Genomic DNA, 25,287 nt, shown 5'->3' on the forward strand with positions numbered 1-25,287 from the left:
ATGGCCACTATTTATCTGCTCTCGGTGTGGGAGGAACTTTCGCAACATGATATTGACAAGGGCACGACATATATAAAACCTTGCTTTACCTTCTTCCTGATGACCTCTCTTCTCTTTACACAGAGACCATCACTACTTCAAGCACAGGACAAGGTTTGGATCACAAACATAACTATGAGCCGCGTGGGTAATATTTCCACAATTAAGAGAATCCATACTGACGTTTCACAGACAATCAAGTATTATCAGGAAAGGGATATGGAGCCCTGGGAGGCCCTTGACTGGGATACCATTAAGTCCTTCCTCTGGAGCGGATACGATATTCGCTGGGCAGAGGGGCAAAAACAAGCCGAAGAATGCATTAACAACGGAATCCATAGCGGGGACGTTCTCGCCATCTTTGAGTCTTTCCCGCACTTCATATGGACCTTGATGCGAGACAAAAGAATTACTGTGACCGATAGCAACCCGTTGCCCTCCCCACCGGATAATTGGCAAGTCCACAACAACCTTTACATGTGTCTTCAAGACTATAGCGAGCATTTCAATGATGGCTATTCGCAAAGAATGGAGTCGTGGGAGCATGTCCGGAAATGTCTTGAGGAGAACGGATTTGACAAGATGGATAATCGGGACGTCATCTGCAAGGCTGTTTATAATGCTCTAACGGAGTTCATCAGCAAAGCATGGAATACTTCCAATGCTTTGGTCATCGCGAAGGCGCATGGTGACATGCGCTATACTGTCGAGAATGGGGGGTTCAGTAAGAGAGGCAGATCATACATTCCTGCTTCAGAATTCTCGCCGCAGATGTGGTTAGTGAACTTCGATCCAAGGGACAGTATCGAGACCAGAATCGATAAAACGCAACGCGGTGTTAGGGCTATCTTCAAGCTGGCCACAGCGGAAGGCTCCTCTCACACACCACTACAACGGTCCCAGTTTAATACACCGTATTACTTGTCTGAGGGGACGACCATAAAGCTCACGAAGGTGGTTAAGCCTGGCGGCATGGTATCTTTTCAGTCATCACTTTGGGATTGGCGTACGTCACGTATGAGCGAAAATACGAGTCTCAACCTTTTCAACGATGCAGGAGATTATCTCCTCCACATATCGCTAAGACAAGGAGAACACCAGATCGTTCTCAATAGCCGACATGCTAACGGCCAATGGGGCTCTGAGGAGCGAATTCACTTGCGAGACACTTATGTAGCATCGAATTTCAGTATCTCTATTCGTGATCATGGAGATGGATATGAACTCCAGTTCAGTCATCAGCCAGCGACATACTATAAAAAAAGGATTCCTGGGGATATCTCTAGTGTCTCTTACATTGCCGACAGCAGATACTCTCCATTGTCAGAGATACTGCTGGTCTCGGTATTCGACGCCACAGAACAGTTAGCCCAGACAAACCACCTTGCCAACTGTGAGACTCTAGTGAGAGAATATGGAAACCCAAACACGCGTGCTATCACAACCCAGCCTACATTTAAACGGGGCGCCAACTTTGTTGCTGTGCCTGGGAAGAAGAAAAAGAACAGTCTCGGTGAGTAGCTTTCTATTGCCCAAGGTGCGTGGAGACGAATACTAAGACATATATAAGGCTTTGAGTATGCCGAGCACGGCTTCTTGGGAGACGCCATTATCCTGACTCTTTCTGATGGTAAGGCGGTGCAGGGGAAAGACTACAAATTTACTCTCGAAAATGGGCTAAATGTTACTTACGGTGAAATCAATGGTCTCGCAGGTGACTTCTACGGCACCTATGACCCAATTAGTGATGGCCACAACGAAACAGAACGAGCCGCCCGCTTTGTGGATGCATATAACACTCTGGCCGGCCGTTATGCGGGTCAACCCCAAGAAGCACAAGCGATCCTCAAAGTTCTCCAAACCGAGGTTGACGCCGTCAACGCTGCGCTTGCTCACAACGAAGATCCATCGATAGCTTATAGCAAACTCCCTGATGAGACCTGGGAATTCGAGAAAATTACCCTCCTCCGCCCCAAAACAATACCTAGCTATCTCGTACTTGCCAAGAAAAACTTCGACCACTTCGGTGAAGATGCTCGTATCGCGTATAATGCAGGCCATTCGAAAGCTCTTGATGTAGCCATTTCTGGCGATCTTGACAAGGCTTACGCTATGAACGCCTTTGCCGACCACTTCTTGGAAGATTCCTTCTCAGCAGGCCACCTTCGAACTCCACGTCGGTATCTACATTCAGATAATGTGGTTAACGTGAGCCTTGATTCTTGTGCCAAGGTGAGACTGAAACCGGCCATGAGAATATAACATATGCAAGCATAAATAAACTAGATACTAACAATAGTATAGTTCATGCATGACGAAGACAATGCTATTGGCCTCTTGGTTTCGAATCCGGCGGGCGAAACGTGGACGGCTTATGGCGACAAACGCGCCCTAGACAAGGAAAACAAAGAAAACAAGGATCGCTGCATTGCTGCTATACAAAATTCCGCTATTGAGATATACAAAGCATGGGCAACCAAGGTAAAGCCTAGAGACTATAGAGCATGGAATGATGCGCCGACTCTTACATCCGCTCGAGGAAAGCAGCAACTAGCACCTCTCTTCATTGGCGAGCAGCGGCGTGCCGTGATAAAGGATCGCAAAACATGGAATTTCACTAGTAACTGGAACTCCGCCTATACAGCCGCGTATTGCGCCTTATGCGGCTGGTGGGACTACCCAATTACAATCAACGGGCCGTCCAAAGCGCTAAGTGGTAGTGACGTTGCCGCCGTCGCGACAGGCTCGTCGACATGTAATGTCTACCACCAGGATTCCCAAGGGGTAATACGTGAGTATACTTATAACAGTAAATGGAGTGCGACCAACTCGCCGACTTTCAGCGCAAAGTTATCCAGCCCCCTAGCTGTCATCAGCTTCGATGCTGGCAAGCAGGTACGTAAGATACATGATACAATCCTCTTAGCTACCTATACATACCTACCTAGGTAGATAGGTACCTATCTAATATTATATGAACGAGCTAGGTCCGCGTCTACTGCGTCTCAGAAGACGGATATCTTGAAGAGTGGTGCTACTCGACCGAACAGGGCGAATGGCTCGCCGGCTATCTCACCAATTCGAAGTTCCATGTGGCTCATAATACGAGACTTGCCGCCGCGTGCTGGCACGATAATGGGTCGAACATTATCCGGGTCTATGCTCAAGGTACGGCGTTCCCATCATTACTTCCGCGACATGTCTGATAGATGAGTAGAGCCGCACTCGGATCATATTCAGGAATACTGCAGCGGGAATATCTGGACAAAAGGGGCCATACTTCCAGTCGCCCACACCGGGTCCGGTCTAGCTGCGGTGTGCTGGAAGCATAACGGAATTCATCTCCGGATATACTACCAGGCGACCGATATGACCGTAAAAGAACACTGTTGGGATGGGAGTTGGTATGAGGGTAAGTGAATGTATATCCTGTAGGTATTTGCATCGTCTAACTCGAAGATACTACAGGTGAACTCAGCACCGACAAGATGCCACGCCATACTTCAATCGCCGCCGTTGGGTGGTATAAATCTCAACCGCATATACGTGTTTACTTCCAGGATGGCAAGAAGAATATCGTGACGTACAAGTGGAATAATGGATGGCGCTCCGATAGTATAGTTATTGGACCTCTGGGACCTGGGAGGCATACTTCAGCCATCGAATGGGGCAATGGGAGCGATGTGAAGTTGTATCACCAAGCGGACGACGACAAGATCTATGAACACGTCCAATCTAACGACAAGGCTTGGTATCAGGGAGATTTCGTTAGCTCCTAAGCCTCAGGGTAGTGTCGTATCTAGTTGGATGGGTGGCTTTGGGGATTTCCACTCCTTTACATGAATTTGTTTATTATTGAGACTAAAGCTTTTGCTAGGAACAACTGCAACGCTGTCAACTAGCCCTCTGGGCTAGTTACGCTACCATATCTATACACTCATTTGGTCGATAGTTAGAACTTACTCTCCTTAGGTAGTCATATAATTATTACTATCATACTCATACAATACTCCCACTGTTACAGTTACCTTGACATGGCGCTTGTGCCGTAGCCCCTTTACTGGCAAGCCTTGAGACGGCCTACCACGAGCCGTTATGACGGCTATTCAATTAGATACCCCGTACGAACCGTAACGACTCTACCATCAGACAAGGACTTTTTATGTTTTAGCAGGAAAAGCGGCTGGGCATAAGAACTGTCTACCTAGGTAATGAAGTAGGGTTTTTGTATGGATTGACGACAGGAGTTATTATAGCGAGTGCAGTATTGTGGCCTAAGACTACGTGGCCGTTTTTATACCTCATTAAGTACCTTCTAATATTTACCCGTCAGTACAATAGGGGCCGATGCACTAGGGTGTCATGAAAAAGACTAGGTAGGGGTGTTTACAAGACCTTCTGTACTGCGATGATAAAAGAAACCAGTTAATTATACTAAACAAGCATGTAGGTAACTACCTACCTTGGGTAGGTAGCTACCTCTTTTTAATGATCTGTACTAAACTATAAACAAACGCTTCCAAACACCAGCCTCATCGAGGTGTTTACATACCCTATATGAAAAAACAGAAACGCTTCGTCATAACCATGATTGGTCAAACCTATAACCCTTGTTATGATATTTCCACCCAAAATATACCACTATTCATAATAGGCCAGCCAATAAGCTAAGATCACCCCTTATCTTATTTTTAAGAGTAAGGTGTATACTCTACATGAGTTCCCTATTCACGTCCTACCATAGCCTAACTCGCTTTCGTATGATCCTTCTTAGTTTAAATATTATACTCGCTTGAGTAATCAGAATCACTTAAGTAATCATCGCTTTGTTCTTCCTCTTCCATTTCCTGCTGCAGAGCCCACATACGTAGCCACCATATAGGGATAAAGCCCCGCGAATACTTCTTGACATCCAGACCCTTCGCCCAAACCATCCTAGAAAACAACTCGTTTTTCTTCTCAGTGAGCTTGTTCTGGATATTCATTATACTGACTTCTGCGATGGCTATCCGAGGATCTCCTCGCGGCAAGTTATTAACAAAGTCGCGGTAGACCAGAAACAGCGTCTCGGCATCTTTCTCTAGTTGGTAATATTTCTCGCACGAGAGAAACAGCGCGGTCGCAAACTCGAATAACTTCTCCCTGTTTTGCCGGAAGTAAGGAAACGAGATCTTCTCGAGTTCCTTTACGCCCTCGTGCCAAGTTGCCGGGCAACACATAGGGTAAGACTCGGGGTGGCCGAAGTATTCTAGGCGTTTGTGCCGGTGCTCTTGTATGAAATACGGACAGTCCTCGGGTTCAGGCTCGAAGTCATCTTCCGAAGATGAAGTTGTATCTAATAACTCATTGACGAACTCAGAGCAGTAATGAACCTTATGGAAAACTCGGCAACAACTATGGTATTCGCACGTTGGAAAAGGGTTGTTAAGGAGCCACTGCTCCGGCAGTGGGGTATCTATCTCACACTGATGAAAGACTGTATGCAGAGGGTTAGCGTAAACAGTGTGGCCTTCATGATCGAGACTGGTTATCATGAGTTGTCGCACATCATGATGCATGTGATGGGTAACGGTCTTCCGGCACATCTTATTCAAGTATTTCCTAGATTAGTTATTTAGACAGCTGAGTTGATTTCCTGAAATCAGTGGCACCAAAGTAAATATACCGCTCTCAGAGTAGTTATATCAAGACCGGCTTGATACTGGTGCTGAATAGTGTGCTGTCTAAACAGGTAGGGACTCGTAGACTGTTCAACTTGAATATTTCTCACCTAAGTTATCCAAATATATGGGTATATCTACCTATACAGTGAGAAATATACAAGAGACCGGACTCGGGCGTTCGCAGAATGAAAATGTGTGAAAACTAGATACTCCATGCGCCAATGGTGAATTCATTAGACTTTAACCTGAGCTTTTGCATAATGAAATTCAGACTCATAGTTTAATCACAATGGCCCTCTACTTAGGAATTGTTCTTAAAATAGTGCATGTCTTGTTGTTTTACAAAGTCCATTGTTGATTTCATAGTGAAATTTGAAATGGGGGTTTCACAATAAGGTGCACTTCAGCCTCCAGTGCAATCATTCCGGCCTAATTAGCACCAGTACTACTAGCATCTATGTTCCGAGATATGAAAAGGAGATCCTAGGTCAAATTATAACGATCCAGCTTTCTAGTCGGAAGAAACTGATGGGAATAGTACCATTTGAGGCACAGCTAGAGGTAAGGGAAGTATCTATCTAGAGCTTTACAGCAAGTCAAATGCATTGCATTGTTTCAATAGCCCACTTATACATATACTAGGCAAGATACTACAAAGACGGAATAAAGGATAAAGGTAGAGGTAACAGATATTATGAATAATACAAGTGTTAACTGAACACAAAGAAATAGACACTAGAATCTATGTTTAATACTACATAACCACCATCAAGTTCAGGTCGACTTAGCAAGGGCTGATACTGGCAGCACTCGCAGCATCCTTCGGGATAGCGCCGGCAGCAACAGCAGACTGATAGCACCACCGCCACTCGTCCATGCCACCGATCCAGTTGCACTTCCACGTCCAGAACACCCAGCCGCCAGACTTCTCGAACGTCTGCGCCTGTGCGGCCCAGAACTGCTTGTACCACTCCACTTGATCGGGCCTGTTGTCGATCTGGAACTCGTCGTTGGACTGGACTGAGTCGGCGACGGAAATGGACCATTCGCCCACGATAACGTCGCTTCCGCCGCGATTGTCGTTGCACGCGGCGGAGATGTAACCATCTTTCGTCGTCTCCACTGAGCCGTCCCACTTGTAATACTTGTGGTCGTCGAAAAGCGCGAAGGTGGTGTCGGGAATATTGCTGGTAGGGTCACCTGAGCCCCATGATTTATCCTGTGGTGGATGTTAGCGTGTATGAGGTACGTGAGTGGAAGTCAGTTGGAACTATACCATCATCTGGATGTGTAGGCGGTCATCTGCCCCTACTTTTAACTGATCCTCGCGGCTGCGGATGCGATCCCATGCGTTAGGGTAGTAATTCGCAATCATGTCTGCAGCCTCGGAGCCGTAGTCTCCAGCGTGGACTGGCTCGTTCATGACCTCTAAGGTACCGACGGTGCGGTAACTGTCGTTGGTGTGGATTCTTTCCGTTATCCATTCAAGGAACTTGAATGCGCGCTCGTAATTGTCCTGGTTATAAAATCCGGGGTAGTCTACACCGTGGCCAGTGTACTGCTGATTGGGGAATTGGGCTCCGGGTCCTCCATGTAGATCCATGATCACGTAGATCCCAGCGTCGGCGCACCAGCCAACGAGCCGATCGAGATATTCGAGACCACCACGTGGGAAATGTTCCCCTTCGTTAACAAGATCTTCGCGGATCCAAAACCCAACCGGGATGCGCACGGTATTTAAACCCAGGCTCTTGATCTGCGTGATGTCGTCCTGGGTAGTCCATGTATCCCAGTGCTTCTTGAAAGCTGCATCAGCAGCGTCTTGTCCTAGTGCTTCTACACATTTCCATTCGTCGTTGGCATTTCCACAGCCCACTAGAAGATTGTATATTAGTTATGGATATACAGAGCATACAGGACGAGAGAACTCTTGAGTGCACTATCACAATGAAAGTACCTAGGTAGCTAGTGTCAATCAAAGTCACTTACTGCTAGACCACTGGTCATGGGCCATCCAGGGCTCGATAATGAACTGCGATCCGAGGTTAACACCGCGAATTTTATCGGCGCCTGAAATCCATCGCTTGTTAAGTCGCGTAGACTCGCTGGGCGACTCAAGTGCTATGGACATGTTAGTAGGATTGCAATGCATTAACCAAATTATCACTTACGTATACCGTTGGCAATCTCAATACTAGCTAGAGCTAGGATGGTTGATGAGACTGATTTGAACAACATTTTGATAAGTTAATGTTTAAACCGCAGATAAGGCCTGCCTTCAGATGGTGTATAAAGAGAAGGGTAGGCAAGTCTTGTTGAAAACATCGCTGAAGTCCGTGGATCGGCTTCGACGTTGATCTTTTAAAGAGTTTAGAAGCACAAGATGAGGTAGTCATGTAGGTATACATCAAGTACAATATGATTCTTCCAATTTACTTCATGCGGCGATCATAACATTCTAAGATCTATGCTGACATCAGCCATATCAGCCATATCAGCCAAGCTCCTGAATCTCAAATGAAAGGGCCGCCATCACACGAAGTACATAACTTCGTTTAAATCGACACAATTCTAATGTTGCGGGCGCACTTAATCATAAATATTTCATAGCTACGGTCAAACCAGGAATATAGGATCAGATAGTGGGTATAAAAAGCAATTAACGCTATGCAGGAGACGCGATGGCTGATGCAGAACCGATGACAAAGATTCTATTTTTGTCGATCGTTGTTGTGTGCCGGTTTCGTTAGTCCGAGCTACCTGCTTAATTGAGATGAATCGTAGACTTAATAGTAAGCTCGAATTAAGCTGATCTTTACTCGTCGGCTGAGAAGTTTCAGTTATCTATCTTGCCAACTAAACTGTACTACCTAGATATATGCTATATATATAATATATATATAATACTCGTACCGCGATAGTTAAAACAGGATATCTAGTAGAAAAATATAGAGACCAGATAAGTCCCTAACCTTAAGTACCTATGTAAGGTATGCAGATTTTAACTACGGCGAAGTTCTTTCTTGGTAAGCCATAAACTTCAGGGGTCCCCTGAATCCCATTGTCGATCCGATTGGCCATCTGATTAAATGTGGTAATAACTTTAAAGCTAAGTCTATTTTTGAATCGTCGCATAGGATCGTCATTGTGCCGAATACAAGTATTTCATCCTTCCTTATTAAGGAAAAGACTTCGTATCGCGGTACTCCATTTTATGAGCTGTTCTAAAGCTAACTCAGAAGACTTCTGGAAATCTTGAGAGTTACCTAGGTACCTAGGTAGTTATGTAACTTCGCATCATCAATCTAGTTAGCCTTAGTTGATACTATGTTTTGTTATGGTTAGAGGACTAGGGTTTTGGTAAAGTTCACTAGTATAAAGTGAGCCCTGGCAGCCTATTTCTCACAATAGCTTCATCTCTATCAATCATCAATACATCATACGTTCCACCCAAGTACTTAGTATTTGAACCGTAATATATATATGTGATAGTATAGTATATACTAGTCATAAACGGAATAGATAGCTACTGGTATAGTCAAGATTGGCTCGTATATTTGGTATCCTATCTATGGATAGCTATAACCGCAGCTATATATTGTACCAGGGCATTAATGATCGCATGTCCCTAGATTGGGTCCTCGAATACCATAAATATAGTCTCATCACTAGCAAGTGAGAACCGGCGGGCCGGGAATCTTGTACTGTTGACCGCCCATGTATGGGTTTCCATTATTATCGTAGATGTTTACCTGAATACCGGGGTCGGTCGATTTGTATGCTCCAGGGAAGCTCACAAAGTTCGAACCGGCATTGGTTCCAGAGCCAGTAACACGGATCCTACCCCTCATTAGAAATCTAACCATAACATAAGATATAGGAGAAGGGCTTGTCTTACTGAGCGCATTCCATATAAAACTGAGCTTGTCCTGACAACTGCGCACCGTGGAGTGCGATCAACTCGACTCGCATAAGGTAGTCACCCGGCGCAACACATGTAGGCAACGTGAAGTAGTGCCATCCGTTATTAGCGATCATCTTGTCGACTGCCCACTGTCCGTTGCTCAAACCATCTTCAGCAACCTTAAACCACTTAAGACCGGTCGGTTGTGCAGTAGCAGCGTTGTCTACCTTAGCGAGGTAGACAATGATTGGTCCTAGTAATATGAGATCTGATTAATAGACGAAACCGACAAAGACGTATTAATGCTAAGACATACCTTTGTGACTCTTCGCGATGGGGTTATCGGCGTCGTTGGCTGATTGTGCTCCTCCGATGACATGACCCCACCAAGCTCCGACTTTTGCTCCACTCGGAACGGTGATGACGGTGCTGTCGAGATGTTTAAGGTCCTTGTTGCAAGCAAATGAGCCATCGTTGACATTTTGGATAGGATAGTCACTATCTGGTGCGCGAACACCCTTTAGCTGACCCTGATCAGCTCCATTGACAGACACCTTCTGAAAGATGGTATGGCCAGAGGCCAGAGCTGTAAGACCGAGAATAATCGATTGCACCTTCATAGTTGCGCTGGTTCACGTTTGAAGCAACTAAGACGAAATCATCGAGGCAATAGTTCTCGTATGTGATCTGGGAGTCTTCCACTCACTTATAGGCGCAACGCTACAACACCAATAAGGGAGGGCGGCGCTTACAGATCCGTGGCAATATAGGCAAATTAAGCGGCCAGTAGAACAATAGCTTCACTCTAAACGGAAGCACATAACGCCGTACTTCATTCTCTATGGGGTCGGTAATTGATGATATATTTCTGCTCTGCAAATTCAGTCTTGAAGAATATAACAGGTAGATAGACTCTTCTTGGAGATCATATACAGGAGGCAACCCCCCGGGCTGCACAATAGCCCGAGTTTACGTAACAACCCTTACGTAATCGCCTGGCTATACCATAGCCCCGAAGTTATCCCGGCCACACTTTCCTAGGCCCCGGGTTCGATTCCTCAACCTCGCACCTTTATTTATTTTTTAATTAACGCATGACTCAACAGGCAAAGTCAGCGGCGCTTCGCGCCGCTGCCTTTGCCTCCATCGAAAGCGAAAGCGAAAGCGTAAGCGAAAGTCTATCCCTTTTGTTTTTGGTGGCCTATCGCTAGGTCATGTGGTTAGGTCACGTGCGGCTACGTATGTGGCTACGTATGTGGCTACGTATGTGGCTACGTATGTGGTCACGTGGCGTTATCTTATCAAAGTCGGACCCACATTCAAATGATGCACCCAATCAAAGCTATTTTAGCCTTTGGAGCTGGTTTCGACGAAAATGCCAAGCCATGCCCCACATATACAGGTCGTGCACCCAATCAAATCGCTTAAAAAGTGATGCACGTGCCAGATACTGCCCATTGAGTTACTTTCCTATTTGGGCCATGGAAAAAATTCGACACAATAACCCCTCGTAAACTCGGGCACAATGCCTGCATGGTTAATAATAATGGCATAGGGCTTCAAACCGAGCTTCTACTACATCTTTAGGGCTTTTTCTAAGTTATGGAACAAAATGACGTAATGAGATTATATTGTCATATAACAAATATGCTAAAGATTGAATCATGCTGTCCTTGTTTTTAAAACTTATGGCTGCATTGTGACTCTCGAATATGTGTTCACCTTATACAGAGGAAGGAAAAAGGAGGGAAAGATTTAGACAAGTTTTGTTGATGACAAGGTTGCCTTGGGTAAATCAGGAGGAGGCACCTGCGGTGGATACCGTGCGGGAAGTTAACCGAAGTTGTCCCGATTAGTCTAACCCTAACTAAATAAAGCCTAGCGCTGAAATGGTCCAAATGCGGTGTGCAGAATTATGTAATAATCGCCGGGTGCCACGAGTTAATCGAATTTATCGCATCGGATTCCAAAGCGCGAACCGTCCCAACTTACTTCTTCAATCCTAACCTTACTTCCTTCAACACCTAGTTGGAATTGGAGAATATCAATTTTGCCCAAGATGTATAGAAACTCCTATAACCAGTCACCATCGTCTAACCCTCCCCCTCCCCCTCCCCCGGGTTATGACAGCTACGATCGACCGCCGCAGTCTCCGTACTCGCGCACCGATGAGCCGCCTCGATCATGGAACGGCTATCCGCAAGAGCGTCGCGATAATTATCAGTTCCAAGGTCCCTACTCCGATTTACGTCGCAATCGCCCCGATGATCGCCGCCGAGCTGATGGGGAATATCGCGACCACCATCGCGACAGCGATAATTACCGCCCTCCTCAAGGTGACTTCACCTTTCGCGTAGAACGCCCTGCCGGTATCGACTCGTATGTACCATCGGACCGAGAGCAACGAGCTCCTAGAGAGTATGGCTCATACCGCCCCCAACAACGGGCTTACAGTACTCACCATGAACATAGTTCCGGCGACGGACGAAACGTACCCCATCAACCGCGTCGCGATGAAAATGGAAGATCAACCGGCCGCGATGGCCGCCCACGCCGTAATGACGATCGCAGACGCTACCAACCTTATCGAGACACGCGAAATCGCACTCAGGCTAGACAAAATGGTTCCTACAAGCCAACAATACCGGCGACGCGGTTACTCTTGCTTAAGAAGCATGATGATAACCCGGAATTAATGTTGGGCGATATAGCCGGTCGAGCTACTTATAGAGATGTTGATGAACTGTCAGATAGTGACGAGGCAGAGATGGATATTTCGGATAACTCCGATTCAGATGTAGCCGAACCCTCAGCCAAGCGAATGCGAACGTCCGAGACAAATGCTACAAAGCTAGAACAGGATGCGCCGAGATGGTCTAACCCCGACCCATACACCGCGCTGCCTCCCCCCGATGAGAGTACACGCAAAAAGAAAGACATGGTACAGCTGATCCGCAAAGCACGCGTAGAAGCGGAAGCAAAGCAGCCTGCAGCGCCCGTGGAGGGGTTGGATTTTATTTCTTGCGATTTCAGTGACAACGAAGGTGAAGGTAAGGCAACTGCGGACAGTAGGGATGGTACGAATAGACAGTCGCAATCGTTAACCGGCAAATAGGTGCCAACCGTCGCGAGGCAACGTCAACAGTCCCGGCAACTTATTCACACAACCTTCCTACTGACGAAATTCGAATTCAACGCACAGAGACCCAAACCATCAAACCTAATACCAAAGGCACTAGCAATAACCCTATTGACCTAACAGCTTCCACATCGCTCGGTACTCGCAAACGCACTTTTGACGATACAATCAAGTTGCCTCATACGACTTTGAAGGTTTCAATGAAGTTTAGCGGCGGTGGAAACGTCCTGCCAGCATGGCAACCCAAAGATGACAATCCATGTCCTTGGGCTATAACTGATCATTCGACAACGCCGTCTATGGCTACGCGGTAAGTGTGCCCTTTCTTCTTCGAGGATCCATACTTACTTGTTTTAGGTTGCATAAGGAGATTGTTGATTTCTACCTGTATGTTCGTCCTCGCGACTTTGAAGAGCGTGTCCGCAACGAGATGCTCAATAATCTCCGGGCTGTGGTTAAGAAGAAGTGGACCGATGCTGAGGTCTATCCGTTCGGCTCCTTCATGTCTGGTCTCTATCTACCTACTGCAGATATGGATGTCGCCATTTGTTCCAACACGTTCATCAATCGTGGCATTCCGCGATACGACAAGAAGAAGGATCTATGGGCCTTCAAATCACACCTCATATATCACGGAATTCCCTACAAGAACGACGTTGAAGTGATCGCAAAGGCGAAAGTCCCACTAGTGAAATTTACCGACCGCGAAACCGGCCTAAAGGTTGACATCTCGTTTGAGAAGATGAATGGTCATCAAGCCATCAAGACATTTTTAGACTGGAAAGAGAAGTACCCAGTGATGCCAATCCTCGTTGCCGTCATTAAGCATTTTCTGCTCATGAGAGGACTCAACGAGCCTGTTAATGGTGGCATCGGAGGCTTCTCCGTTATCTGCATGGTTGTCAACTTACTCAATCAGATGCCACAGGTTCAAAGCCGTTCTATGAAACCCGAGCATCATCTTGGAGAGCTGCTGATGGAATTCCTGGATTACTATGGTAACCATTTCCAGTACAGCACGGTCGCGATTCGCATGAACCCTCCCGGTCTCGTTTCCAAGGTGAGTTCTCCAAAATCTTCCTTGTGATTCATACTAATTATGTATACTTAGAGCAAAGTAAGCAACGTCGTTTATCGCAACCTAGATCGATTGTCTATTCTCGATCCCAACAACCCCGAAAATGACATTGCGGGCGGGTCTAAGAATACTCCAACTATCCTAGCCCAGTTCTCGAAAGCTCATTCGACCATCCGAGCACGTATGGCTGAGCTTGCAAAGGGAACCAAGACTGTAGGCGTCAGTAACACAATCCTCGAGCCATTGTTTGCGGGCAATTATTCTATCTTCCAGGTCCAAAGAGACTATTTAGAACGCCTAGCAGCACAAGGGATCCCCAACTACCAAACTCGGGAACACGACTCTAGTGACGTTATCTGGTAATCTAGTGGTACGATGCCAAACTGACCAGTGCCCTGGAGCCCCATTACAGGAATTGCAGGATGCTGCTCGTGGCGGTAGGCATTCTGGACAATCCTTGATGACAATCATGTGGTTATGAGACCTATTATTAGTGTTTGGTTCGAGGCGGCTAGATATGTTAGAGAGTGCACCGACACCGGAATCTCCTTAGGTATCATTAAGGTCCATGGACATACGGCGTTCCGGAAAACGGCCAAGTGCACAGATACCGTTTGTTTCTCTTGCTTTTAACCACTTAGGTGCTCGACAGGAGTCATCCATTCCGCCGAGGATGGCACAATGTATTTTAGGAGCCGAATGCTTGGCCGACACGTTCCCATGTCGTTGCCGAGCCTCGCTCTGCAGTCTTGTCGTACCCCCCTTGCTCCATTATGCCGGCCAGCTTAGATGGCCTTTAGCCAAGTGGCAAGGGAAAATTCAGATTCACATTTTTACTCTTTCTTTATCTGATACTCTGATACTGTCTCCAGTGGAGAGCTTGATGTGACTGACCCGGATAACCTATCTTGCTTGCTAACTGGGAATAGTATTAAACCAATTCTATCTCAGGATAGATTTATCACTCCGATAGCTGAGGCTATTTCTTGCTAACGGTTCACAGATGACATGCTTGATTGAAAACGCATACACTTCTCATTCAACCGAGTCGTGGTAAGCCAGGTCGGGTGGGTTGATATTGCTTCTAGCGCGTCAACTTCCCTCATTTTCTCACCTCGCACTGGGCTTTATGCCGGGTCGCGGAGAGGATGTCGCTTAAGACTCGATTTCAGGCACACATTACCACTTCTCACCGCCGAAATCATAACCCAGCAAGCTATGAGGGAAATGGAAGACAATAGCTGATGCTTCGTGGTGGCAATTTAAGGGAGTAAAAGATACGTCAATATCTTGCTTTTTTTTAGGTTGCTAAGACGTCGACGGTTAGAGCAGGTAACTCAGCTACAGAATGCGGTGCAATATCGACGTAGGATGGGTATCGCTATCATATATATTTTCATACTCTGAAAAGGGGCAATAGGCTATGCTGCACAGAGTAGAGCTATTACATTGGGTAAGATGGAAACATCCAGGTTGCTCTTCTTCCCCAGCAGCAATGCCTAACGAGATGGGGAAGGCCAAGGGTGCTACCTTCAAGTCGTTCGTATTATAATAATAACATGATTACTACCTATTTAAAATGCAATGGATACACCACAACTTGCGTCTGAATAATTATAGAATACCCATATATCCAGGTTGATCAGCTCTTGGGTATCATCTCAGAGTGTCAACCTTGCCCCATTACATTACATGAATGGTCATCATGCATCCAAGTGCTACACCATCTAATACATTGTATCCTTTCCCCATACAGCCCTAAATTTGAGCACCCACCAGGCAGACGGCCCAATACTTTACCACCACATCCTAGCTCGGACGTACCAGAAAATCCATACCATCGATAAATACCATCATTTGTAGTTGATGTATATACAGTATTAGTCTCGTTATTCACTATGGGATATATTGTTAGCGATATACCTAAGCATCTTTGAGTAACTAAATTTATCTAATTTAGTAAGCTGTTTTACTCACTCTTTATCTGCCAAAACTCTGGCTTTAATCCTACACTTGCATGCTTAATCCAGCCAGTGCAGTCGTTGGACTCGAACTCAATCGCTAGGAAGTCCTTCGATGCGTGGCACCAGGACGCTAACAATGGAACGGCTATCATTAAAGGCCTCATAATCTCCTATTTGACTGTATTTAGGCTCAGCTCCGGGTGAGAGTATTGTGAGTAAATGCTGAACTATTGGAAGACTGTTGAAAATAGCAGTAATGAACTTGCCGAGATCTTAAAATAAACATATAATTATAATATAATATAGTCATCAATTATCGCTACTAAGTAAGCTCTGTTAACTTCGGTACGCATGCTAAATAACGTATTTTAACAAAGGAGGTCTCGACGTCAATATAAAGCGGCTAGGTGAAAGGAAATACGTAACTCTTTTGTTTAACCCTCTTAAAACAATATTAGTAAATACCTACTTATTAACTTAAGGTACATCCTAGAAGCTATCCACGTGTTATCCTTTATTAGACGCCAATGCTCATCTATTGTCTTAGCCACAGGAAGCACGTTTACGGGGTCATGATGCTACTTCTATAAATAGCATCAATTGTAATAAATCCATTCTTCCTCATCACCTTCATGTATCCTCAGCGACCCTTCCCAGTCCCCCTTTATTGTCAACTTCTCGAAATCCGGATGCTTGTAATAGAAAGGTACACCCAACCTAATTTTCAGATTCGCGCCCGCCATTCTCGCCGCATTGTTCAACTGAGCAGGCATATTCCATTGGACAACGTGCTTATGAATATAATCAATTTCAACAAATTCATCTTTCGTATTTTCTGGCCTCTCATAGAGCGTGATGGCCAGCGGCGGGGCTGTTCTACCACGATTTGGATGGACAAGACCAAGTAAGAAGTCGATCCCGTGCCATTCGATCCTCTCCTCCCAAAAACTATCAAAACTCTGAGGCTCGTAGAACGACAGTAGCTCGTCCACCGTCCAAAATATGCCTTGAGTATAAAAATCCATGTGCAGCGACTCTAGCCGTGGAGGCAGCACTTTCCAAACCTTCTCAGCCCATGGACACTGCGCCGCAGTTACGATGTGCCCAAATATGAGTTCTGGGCTAAGAGTGAGGCTAGAAAGGTTTGTGAGGCTTGATAGATCGATCGCAGGCCCAGTATCGAACATAATCTCAGGGAAATCAAAGAATTTACGAGTAGTTAGTTTCAGATTCCTGAGACTGGCAGCTAAAGATGATATGGTATAAGTTGATACATTCGTGCACTTTTCAGAATATTATAATAAACTTACCTGCTCAATTATATTTGGACGAAAGAAGTCGTGGGATCTAGTTGACCTTTCGGGAGATATTAACCAAACATTTCCACTCTAATCGCTTTGAGGCTCAATTAACAGTGACAACCCCAACTCCCTCATAACCAAGAAATTTATCTTTGCACTGGTTTAAGATTTGCGTCGAAAGTTTCTATATCAACTTGACGCTAATCGAATAGTCAATCAAGCTCAAGAACTTAGTGTCATGTGCCTAACTAATTCCCACGTCATCACATATCCGGGTATAATTCCCCCGGTCGGGCATTCAACATCATCTCCAAATCAGAAAAAGCTCATTGTATTTGAAGTATCAAGTTGCGAGATAATTTGGATACTAAACATATTTTCAATATTGTAATTTATTTATACCTATTTTAATTGCATATGCCGACAGAATGATACTATCTGCTCCTGGATTTATCGCCCGGCTTCACGCTCTGGTTCTTGACACCACGCCGCGACCAGGTCTTCATCCCATACCAGGAAGCCAACCTCTCACGTTCAGCGCAGCGGTAATGCCGCCGCTGACTTACTATGTCGCTCTCCTTCTCCTTGCCCCACCGCCTCCTCCAGTTATCGACTCCGTATATATCAAAATAATTCGCAATATACTTGCTTTAATTTCCGGGGTCCTCTTCTTCCGTTTGCCACTCGCATACCATGCCCCTCAGAGCATCGGGCTTACTTATCAACTTGGCCTCGTCGGCCTTTATGGCGGATGTAGAGTGATAGACGCCTTTTTTATAAGCCCCTATTTCTTCAAACACATTCCCCGGCGAGTTAAGTACGTACATAAGCTACGAGCTGAAATATCTGCGCCCGCAGAGGCTACCATAGCGAGAGCATGGTCCGATGGAGGAGTCAGGGAGCCATACTCGCATAAGGGGAGAGCCATGGCTAGCGATGAAATTATGGTCAGCAAATCGACGCAAGTCGAGGTTGTCCCAAACCGCAGCTCTACGCAAACCAGCGAAGGAAGGCGTTCAAGCTTTCCCATCGGTATCGGCCACGCAGCCCGCAGGGTGTCGAATTCCATCCCTGACGCGGCCTGCGACTCTTATTACGCCGTGCAGCGTACGCTGCACGGGCCGGATCCACAACCTGTCCTCGAAACGGCGACAACTGAGTGCGGCTGGCCGCAAACTCTCCGCGACCGCGCCTCCTGGGCCCTCGAGCTCGAGCTAAGCATGCGTGGAGTCGGCTTCACATGGACGACGGCCGATGTGCGGCACACGCGCAAGACTTGGCTGCCTACGGTCGGCAGCCGTGTCCACAGCATCCTCGTGCACACCACCCCAGTCTTATTAGTGAGTTGGGTCATCATCAGGGCTACATATCTACGGTATCTTGCTACATCTATAGACCTGGCATCGTCAGGCAGTGAGGAAAGACAATCTCGCGAGCTTTTCGACGAAGCGCTACCGCTACCAGTACAGTGTCTACTTACGTGTGCTTTAGGCGCATTTCTTATGGCAGCATTCTCATTAGGCCATTCGCTTTTTGCAATAATGCTCAGCCCGCTTGCGCCTAGTCCCCTGGCTTTCTTCCCACCGCTATATAGTACTAGGATTTGGGATATCACCTCGGTGCGCAAGTTCTGGTCTTACGGATGGCATCGGCTATTTGCGCGCTTGTTTCTTGTATATGGCGTCTGGCCTGGGGAGTGGCTCGAGAGAAAACTAATGGAGAAGCGCGATGAGGATCCTGCTGATGTAGGTAAAGTCCTAGGCGGGTTTCTTTCCAGTGCCTTTGTTCACTCCTTCTCCGTGAGAGGAGTTTTGGGTGGCGATTGGTATAGCGCCGCAGGTGAAGCTAAGTTCTTTGCATTAAACGGTCTCGCTGTTGTGGTTGAAGGTGCAGTATCGAGAGCTGTGAGGAGAGCAAGAAATAAAAGGGGCTTAAAAGAGGTTATGTGGTATGATGGATGGATTGGGCGGATATGGTGGCTTATAGTTCTGTTAAGTTTAGGAAGCAACTTCGCAAGGGGTTGGGTTAAGTCGGGCTTGGTAAGGGAGATTGCAGGCCAATAGTCGTCTATTAGAATTATTGAAATTTATCTATTACGAAGGTAAAACCGAAAGGTGTTATTTACCTACCTCCTAGGTAACTAGTTTACCATATCTCTTTACTGTAACAGACTACATTCAACAAGTTCTTAATATGTCCTTCTTTGGGAACCCAACACTCGACGCTTGGTCGGTCGGCGTTGTCTATGGTTTAGTTGCTCATTATGGAATCTTCATAAAAGGCGAATAGCATATACAAGCACCTCGAATTATCGTGGGTCATTTATGGATCCTTTTTGTCCTGACTCTGATAAGCTACATAACTCAAGGCCGTGGATTCGGAAAAGTTTCCGACGTGCTTCTCTTGATGTCTTCTGGTTACCTTCCGGGATTATTGTTCAGTATCATTATTTACCGTTTCTTCTTTCACCAACTCACCCAGACCGCCTTCCCGGGGCCCTGGTATGCACGCATCACGAAACTATGGCATGTCTGGGCATACCGCGATTCCAGAAATCATGTAGTGCTTGACGGGCTGCAAAAGAAGTACGGCGACTTCGTCCGAACAGGTAAGTAACATGAACATTGAAAATTAATGATACAAAACTGATGAGTACCTCCTAATCTATGTAGGGCCTAGCGAGCTCACCATATTCCGGCCAGAGATTTTTATGGCACTGGATGGCCCCCATTCTGAATGCATGAAGTCAGATGTAAGGTCTACCTCACTGTTTTCTTTTCTAACTTTTGAGCTAACGAGGTCTAAAGTGGTATGATATTTTGATACCTAGTCTGGCCCTTGTTACAGCGAGAGACAAAGGGACACATGCTGTCCGCCGACGGCAGTGGTATCGTGCATTTTCCACTAAAGGTCAGTCGCGTGCCTATCCCACAAATTGCAGGCCATGGTATGCGTCTCTGATGCTGAACTCTGCTAACTGTAGTATCATACTTGACTTCTTCCAGCCCTCCAGCTCATGATTTTCTAATATTTCAACGCAATGTGCACTATAAAAATCAACTATCTTGTTTATTTACCGCTTTTACTAACGTTACGGTACCAGGACTTCAATTTACCCAAGTTCATCACTGCAACTCCGACCTAGTATAGAATCGACTTGAAGCCATCTGACCGTCCAAGCAAGGGCAGGGAATAGAGACCAAGCAGCCAAAGACACCATAATTGCCAGCTTCGGTAGTCGTCTTTCTGATTCCTCATCTTTAGCACCCGCCATGTAACCACGGCGGCGGGAATTCCTGGTACAGCGCAGGACCATGCCGAAAGGTCCCACAGTATGGAACAAACGCAAGTCCAGAAATTTACGAAGAAAGCAATTGACCATCTAGATATTTCTTCCCCAAGAAACAAGACCACTGTTTTCCGTCCCCGAAGGCGATCTCCAGCCTGATCTTTCAAGTCCTGGATTTGCATGGTGGTCAATATAACACCACTGATAATACATGCCCAAACCATACCGTTCCAATTAATGCTGGTTTTGTTTCCAAGGGCAATCTGTAGCGAGCCGCTATTAAACATGCCATAGCCGACGGATATCAGTATCTCGCGGACGAAAGCCTCGTCCATCCCCCTCAGGTCGTTATAAAGCCAGGTGGTGATGTGGATAACTACCCCTTGTTCCCATACTCCGAGGTAATAGTTGAACCAGAGGGTGAGAGGTATCGAAACAAGCATCACGCGGCGAGTCTGGTCGCTGGTGATTCTGTTGGTAGGAATTGGCCGCCAAGGTTTATTTATGCGGTCTTCAGCAACGGATTCAGGAGCTCGTTGATTTGCAAGATCAAACGAGAGCACGTTGCTCCAGTTGTAGGCAACAACTATTGAGAACCGCTGGAGTACTTCTAATCCAGATGGTTGAACCCCTTTTGAGAGGGAAGTTGCAACGGCCCCGAGTATCCCAAAAGCCGTATTTGGGATAACAAAAGTAGCAAAATTACTTTCAGTAAAAGCCCAAATGAGCTTCGGGATTTGAAAAGCCCCCTGTGAGGATTTCAGGTTTGTAATGGGTATCATGATTGTTGTGGGCTTATGAATAGTCGTATATTGGGGGCTCTGAACTGACTGCGACACGGAAATTGTTGGCACTTCCGACTATCATGCCAAACTAGGAACGAGACAAGGTAACAGTGTAAGTTATATTTGGAGTGATGTTAATGTATGATGCAATACAAATATTTCGAGCGATAAGAGTGTATGAGTACTACCTACGTAGAAGTAGATCAGAATCTGGTAAAGGTTTAGTAGAATAGTATTGTTAAACATAAGCTATATTTTAGTTGGCATCCGAGTTTAGTCTCTGAAGATTGCTGAAAGATACGATATATGAGCTGTAGTTGTATATTGACTTAATCTACCAACTGTATGAGTGAGGAGGGAGGTCCTTCTTATATATACATTCCATGCCAAGATACCATGTACTGTACCTGAAAGTAGTCCCTTGACCACTCATTTCAACAAAGATAAGACTGAGCGCTGAGGAGCCCCCGAGTCTGTTTGTTGCCGAGTACCGCCCCTTCGTTTGCATCATTCATCACAGGTGATAATGCAGCCTGCCATATTCCTCCGTGTATTTGATCCAAGGTTAAGCGGCTGAGAACTTATACATCAGTTCACACTGTCAACTTTGCACTTTGAAGTGGTGCCAATATATTAAATCTGCATAATTTGATTAGTCCACGTTATCTACCTGCCTATAAGCAGTACATCCGCCACAGCATTAATGCACTCATCCAAACACATCATAATCTTGTCTTAAAAGCCTAAGCAGCCTACTACATACAAATGCAAACGCGCGATAGAAGAATTTTGCGAAGCCACGGCAAGCAACCCGGCAGAAACGTTACTTGACCCATAAAAGTTGTTGAATGATAGGTTATAGGTTTATATAAGCTCATTGTCAAGATACGGTAAATAGAACTACTGTTACACAGAGGAGAATAGACATTTTTACATTTCCCAAAGTATGATTAATAGGTAGGTAGGTGTCAGAAGGAACCCTTGATGTATGTCATACGTAGAGTGAATATTAGAAGCAGCAGCGAAGCTGCTGTATAGTAGCCGTGTAGTAGTATGAATCTATTAACGCTTAACCTTCTATCCTTTTGCGACGGCGCTGCGCGCCCCTTACATATCTATCCTATGTAGATATATGCCTAATTCATACTAGTTTCACTTATACCCTGACAGTAGGTATGATTCAAGTTGAGATCAAAGTTACCAAAAATATGATTAGATCGCCCAAAGTTACAATGGCGAATGGCGAACACTCTACCTCTCGCCCCTCTAGAAAAGGTCCAGGCTGTATCATAGGTATGTCTTACTCTTACCGGTGACGGGGAGAATCGGAAATGCAACGCTGTAAAGCGGCGAATGGGCTTTTATTTTTGGTGACTTAAATAAACTTAACCTACACGTCGCTACACAAGAAATGAAGATGGGTGTGTATCTTAATAACGCCATGCATAAAGGTTGAGGCATTTTCAGGGAAGTATGAAAATATTCAATCCAAAAGAGTGCTTTGCATAAGCCATACTCGAGAGAGGACATCCTTCCCGAGCAAGGCTCATCTATGATAGTCAAATATTGTTTACAATGTAGACGAGTAACATAGGCTCTACCATTCCCAATGTAAATTATGCCTGTAAAAATACCTACCTCCACATAAGGACGACTGTAGAAACTAGGTTCCTAAAGCCGAGATTTTGAGACCACCGGGGCATAGGCGCTGGAAGACGCCTTCAGGATCGTATTTTGACGCCGCCTCTCGGACCCTGAGAACATTCTCTGGACCGTAACTCTGTAGAACCTCCTGACTGGAATGAGCGTAATTGAGGTACACCCACGGCATAACACCGCCCTCGATGTTGTTATAGCCGTGGCCGGTATTAATCCGTCCAGTGCTTTTGCTGACGTCAAAGACATGGACATCAATGCCTTGCGTGACATCTTTGATGTCAACACATTCGCCTTCGTGAGACTTTTCAATGCCGTGTACCCGCTGCTCAAAGCATCAGCCAGCCCTCCAAAATTGCTAGCCATCAGCTCCAACGCTAGCCAGATTGTCGAGATGGAGCCTACTATCCCCGTAAAGGTTGGCGTCTATGGTGCCAGTAAGGCAGCTCTTAACTACCTCGTCCGGCGTGCGCATTTCGAGAACCCATGGCTAACTGTATGGGTCATGAACCCGGGTTTCGTGTAAACGGCCACCGGGAACGGCCATGCCAAGATTTGGGGCATGGAGAAGGCACCCCATTCCATGGAGGACATTATCCCAGGTCTAGTGGGAAAGATTGATGAGGCTACACGAGCTGAGACGTCCGGTAATTTTTACAACTTTGATGGCACCCCCCTAACCTATTGAGACGAGGCATCAAGAAACCTAGGTACCTGTAATGAATATTGGTAAATGATAAATGAGAATGACTTGGATCGACCACATCCATCTGCCCCGTCTGTCCTGGTAATTCCTTAGCTACATATCCCCTAACTCCTCGTCCTAGTATGGCATAATCTAAGTTCCGTAATGGTGGTCTGAAATCTGGTTCATATATAATAAACTCCGTCTTCGGCCTTGGGGCCGATCGGGTTCTGGAGTGGGAAGTCGTCACGGCCGGGGGCCAGCACCTCGTTGCCAGCCCGGTTAAGAACAGTGATCTATATTGGGCACTATCGGACGGTGGTGGAGGCACCTATGCTGCGATTATCTCGATGACGGTGAGGGCACACCATCTTACGAAAGTTTCTGTTGCGACTTTGAACTTCACCACTAGTACGAACGTCTCCACGGACCTTTTCAATAGTGCCGTGCAGACTTTCCTCCTGACGCTACCCAGCTTAGGAGAGGCAGGCACTTGGAGTTCCTGGTTGTTAGCAACCGGTGTATTCTCACTAAGACCTATCGCTAGTCCTGACCTTGATAAAGACCAGCTCCAGGCTCTTCTTAAGCCTACGCTATCCTTCTTAGATAATAATGGCATTCCATATGGTAAGTAATCTCACAGCAGGACGAGACATTGCACTTGTACTGACCTGATATTCAGACTACCAGATTCAACAGTATAGTACTTTCCTGGAAGCATACACTGGAATGTTCCCCGTTGATAACATTACCGAGTACAACATCGGTGGGCGATTGATCCCGAAATCACTACTCGAGACCAATTCTTCGACAGCGTCATTTTTAGATGCAATTAACTTCATTACCTCCCAAGGCGGAGTCGTGTCCGGAAACTCCTTAGATGTATCAGGCTTTCCGAGTACCGGTGTTAATAATTCCGTAAATCCTGTCTGGCGCACTACCATCTTGAATATAGTCTTTGGCCTGCAAGTGCTCCCGTGTGTGCCCATATGAACCTAGTGTCGTTTCCTGTCTAGGTATCTTTTAAGCTCATACTAACCTTCTTTCTTCTTCACAGTGCCTACAACGCCTGCGATTTTCAGGCTAATATTGCGCTGCAAAACGAGATCACCAACACCCTAATGCCGCGACTTGAGGCACTGACGCCCAGCAGCAGGGTGTACCTCAACGAAGGAGATTTCCGCGATCCTAACTGGAAAACTAACTTTTACGGTGCTAATTACGCAAGTTCGTTGTCTATCAAGGACAAGTATGATCCTAATAGTCTATTCTATGGGCTTACGGCTGTTGGTAGTGATAGATGGACTGTTCAGCCAGACGGAAGGCTTTGCCGGACATCATGATAGGTCTTACATATTTGATATATATGATAGCTTACATATGATTCGATTACAGAATATGTACGAATTCCTCGTGTACTTTCAGGGTGACAGCAAGCAGGGCATTTAGAAGGCGCCCACTCTGCCTTAACATATACCACTCCGTCGGGGTCGGGGCCATTTTGTGCTTTCCTATTTCATAATGCTATGTTATCGGCCGGGTGCTTCATTCATAGTAGGGTTTATGCACAGGTCCAATTAGGTTATATCACACCTCTCCAGCTCCTTTACATCTTCTCTTTCCCAAGCGCTTCTTGACTTTGACATCTTTTTCTGCCTTTTCACAAATATACTACTCATTATACGTCTATATTGCTTCCTAGTTGGCATCGTGTCTCCCGAATCTTCCCCAGAGTCCCCCATCGCCGTCCCCGGTGTTATTGAATACACTTATTCCAAGTCAAG

The 25,287-nt window shown here is 46.0% G+C and overlaps 10 protein-coding genes across 10 annotated transcripts; 4 read left to right on the top strand and 6 right to left on the bottom strand.

Annotated features, from left to right (window-relative positions):
- On the top strand, window positions 1-3,995 carry F4817DRAFT_363685 (fungal fucose-specific lectin-domain-containing protein; the record flags this gene model as incomplete). The annotated part of the gene is made up of 7 exons (XM_049306666.1): window positions 1-183; window positions 232-1,552; window positions 1,610-2,271; window positions 2,344-2,934; window positions 3,027-3,207; window positions 3,257-3,451; window positions 3,508-3,995. 7 exons carry the CDS (start codon window positions 1-3, stop codon window positions 3,816-3,818), a joined length of 3,444 nt encoding a protein of 1,147 aa, XP_049161084.1. The 3' UTR covers window positions 3,819-3,995.
- Window positions 3,996-4,692: 697 nt separating this feature from the next.
- F4817DRAFT_363687 (uncharacterized protein) lies at window positions 4,693-5,624 on the bottom strand (the record flags this gene model as incomplete). Its single annotated transcript, XM_049306667.1, has 1 exon — window positions 4,693-5,624. One exon carries the CDS (start codon window positions 5,622-5,624, stop codon window positions 4,815-4,817), a length of 810 nt encoding a protein of 269 aa, XP_049161085.1. The 3' UTR covers window positions 4,693-4,814.
- Window positions 5,625-6,312: 688 nt separating this feature from the next.
- F4817DRAFT_34420 (glycoside hydrolase family 5 protein) lies at window positions 6,313-8,308 on the bottom strand. Its single transcript, XM_049304108.1, has 4 exons — window positions 7,874-8,308; window positions 7,692-7,823; window positions 6,979-7,577; window positions 6,313-6,921 (listed from the first exon to the last, which is right to left on the bottom strand). Exons 1-4 carry the CDS (start codon window positions 7,938-7,940, stop codon window positions 6,487-6,489), a joined length of 1,233 nt encoding a protein of 410 aa, XP_049161086.1. The 5' UTR covers window positions 7,941-8,308; the 3' UTR covers window positions 6,313-6,486.
- Window positions 8,309-9,160: 852 nt separating this feature from the next.
- F4817DRAFT_331436 (glycoside hydrolase family 61 protein) lies at window positions 9,161-10,525 on the bottom strand. Its single transcript, XM_049302506.1, has 3 exons — window positions 9,923-10,525; window positions 9,601-9,859; window positions 9,161-9,542 (listed from the first exon to the last, which is right to left on the bottom strand). The coding sequence occupies exons 1-3, from the start codon at window positions 10,224-10,226 to the stop codon at window positions 9,371-9,373; spliced, it is 735 nt and encodes a 244-aa protein (XP_049161087.1). The 5' UTR covers window positions 10,227-10,525; the 3' UTR covers window positions 9,161-9,370.
- Window positions 10,526-11,524: 999 nt separating this feature from the next.
- Window positions 11,525-14,289, top strand: F4817DRAFT_34448 (uncharacterized protein). The gene is made up of 5 exons (XM_049304153.1): window positions 11,525-12,024; window positions 12,079-12,656; window positions 12,722-13,055; window positions 13,103-13,805; window positions 13,857-14,289. The coding sequence occupies exons 1-5, from the start codon at window positions 11,666-11,668 to the stop codon at window positions 14,184-14,186; spliced, it is 2,304 nt and encodes a 767-aa protein (XP_049161088.1). The 5' UTR covers window positions 11,525-11,665; the 3' UTR covers window positions 14,187-14,289.
- Window positions 14,290-15,447: 1,158 nt separating this feature from the next.
- Window positions 15,448-15,834, bottom strand: F4817DRAFT_34462 (uncharacterized protein). The gene is made up of 2 exons (XM_049304176.1): window positions 15,801-15,834; window positions 15,448-15,719 (listed from the first exon to the last, which is right to left on the bottom strand). Coding segments are annotated over exons 1-2 (228 nt in total). The 5' UTR covers window positions 15,802-15,834; the 3' UTR covers window positions 15,448-15,492.
- A 441-nt stretch (window positions 15,835-16,275) lies between these two features.
- Window positions 16,276-17,272, bottom strand: F4817DRAFT_331443 (uncharacterized protein). The gene is made up of 2 exons (XM_049302507.1): window positions 17,098-17,272; window positions 16,276-17,033 (listed from the first exon to the last, which is right to left on the bottom strand). Exon 2 carries the CDS (start codon window positions 16,972-16,974, stop codon window positions 16,384-16,386), a length of 591 nt encoding a protein of 196 aa, XP_049161090.1. The 5' UTR covers window positions 16,975-17,033; window positions 17,098-17,272; the 3' UTR covers window positions 16,276-16,383.
- Window positions 17,273-17,346: 74 nt separating this feature from the next.
- F4817DRAFT_331444 (uncharacterized protein) lies at window positions 17,347-19,154 on the top strand (the record flags this gene model as incomplete). The annotated part of the gene is made up of 1 exon (XM_049302508.1): window positions 17,347-19,154. Exon 1 carries the CDS (start codon window positions 17,517-17,519, stop codon window positions 19,149-19,151), a length of 1,635 nt encoding a protein of 544 aa, XP_049161091.1. The 5' UTR covers window positions 17,347-17,516.
- A 664-nt stretch (window positions 19,155-19,818) lies between these two features.
- On the bottom strand, window positions 19,819-21,496 carry F4817DRAFT_331445 (UbiA prenyltransferase family). Its single transcript, XM_049302509.1, has one exon. It carries the CDS (start codon window positions 21,157-21,159, stop codon window positions 20,230-20,232), a length of 930 nt encoding a protein of 309 aa, XP_049161092.1. The 5' UTR covers window positions 21,160-21,496; the 3' UTR covers window positions 19,819-20,229.
- Window positions 21,497-22,963: 1,467 nt separating this feature from the next.
- F4817DRAFT_363693 (uncharacterized protein) lies at window positions 22,964-24,846 on the top strand (the record flags this gene model as incomplete). Its single annotated transcript, XM_049306668.1, has 4 exons — window positions 22,964-23,314; window positions 23,662-24,130; window positions 24,186-24,480; window positions 24,561-24,846. 4 exons carry the CDS (start codon window positions 22,964-22,966, stop codon window positions 24,844-24,846), a joined length of 1,401 nt encoding a protein of 466 aa, XP_049161093.1.
- Between the last annotated feature and the right edge of the window lie 441 nt (window positions 24,847-25,287).

The sequence above is a fragment of the Daldinia loculata genome, assembly GCF_022478755.1.
Source record: "Daldinia loculata strain CBS 113971 unplaced genomic scaffold F4817scaffold_12, whole genome shotgun sequence".
In the NCBI taxonomy this organism is placed as follows: Eukaryota; Fungi; Ascomycota; class Sordariomycetes; order Xylariales; family Hypoxylaceae; genus Daldinia; species Daldinia loculata.

What these genes read in the sequence shown, in the direction of transcription:
- F4817DRAFT_34420 (XM_049304108.1), bottom strand. Translation starts at nt 7,940, where the DNA reads ATGTTGTTCAAATCAGTCTCATCAACCATCCTAGCTCTAGCTAGTATT. An exon ending in CCATGACCAGTGGTCTAGCA is followed by an intron (nt 7,578 to 7,691) that starts GTAAGTGACTTT and finishes ACAATCTTCTAG; the next exon opens with TGGGCTGTGGAAATGCCAAC. An exon ending in GCCTACACATCCAGATGATG is followed by an intron (nt 6,922 to 6,978) that starts GTATAGTTCCAA and finishes CATCCACCACAG; the next exon opens with GATAAATCATGGGGCTCAGG.
- F4817DRAFT_331436 (XM_049302506.1), bottom strand. Translation starts at nt 10,226, where the DNA reads ATGAAGGTGCAATCGATTATTCTCGGTCTTACAGCTCTGGCCTCTGGC. An exon ending in CATCGCGAAGAGTCACAAAG is followed by an intron (nt 9,860 to 9,922) that starts GTATGTCTTAGC and finishes TCATATTACTAG; the next exon opens with GACCAATCATTGTCTACCTC. An exon ending in TTTTATATGGAATGCGCTCA is followed by an intron (nt 9,543 to 9,600) that starts GTAAGACAAGCC and finishes AATGAGGGGTAG; the next exon opens with GATCCGTGTTACTGGCTCTG.
- F4817DRAFT_34448 (XM_049304153.1), top strand. Translation starts at nt 11,666, where the DNA reads ATGTATAGAAACTCCTATAACCAGTCACCATCGTCTAACCCTCCCCCT. An exon ending in CAGTGACAACGAAGGTGAAG is followed by an intron (nt 12,657 to 12,721) that starts GTAAGGCAACTG and finishes ACCGGCAAATAG; the next exon opens with GTGCCAACCGTCGCGAGGCA. An exon ending in ACGCCGTCTATGGCTACGCG is followed by an intron (nt 13,056 to 13,102) that starts GTAAGTGTGCCC and finishes TACTTGTTTTAG; the next exon opens with GTTGCATAAGGAGATTGTTG.
- F4817DRAFT_331443 (XM_049302507.1), bottom strand. Translation starts at nt 16,974, where the DNA reads ATGTTCGATACTGGGCCTGCGATCGATCTATCAAGCCTCACAAACCTT.
- F4817DRAFT_331445 (XM_049302509.1), bottom strand. Translation starts at nt 21,159, where the DNA reads ATGATACCCATTACAAACCTGAAATCCTCACAGGGGGCTTTTCAAATC.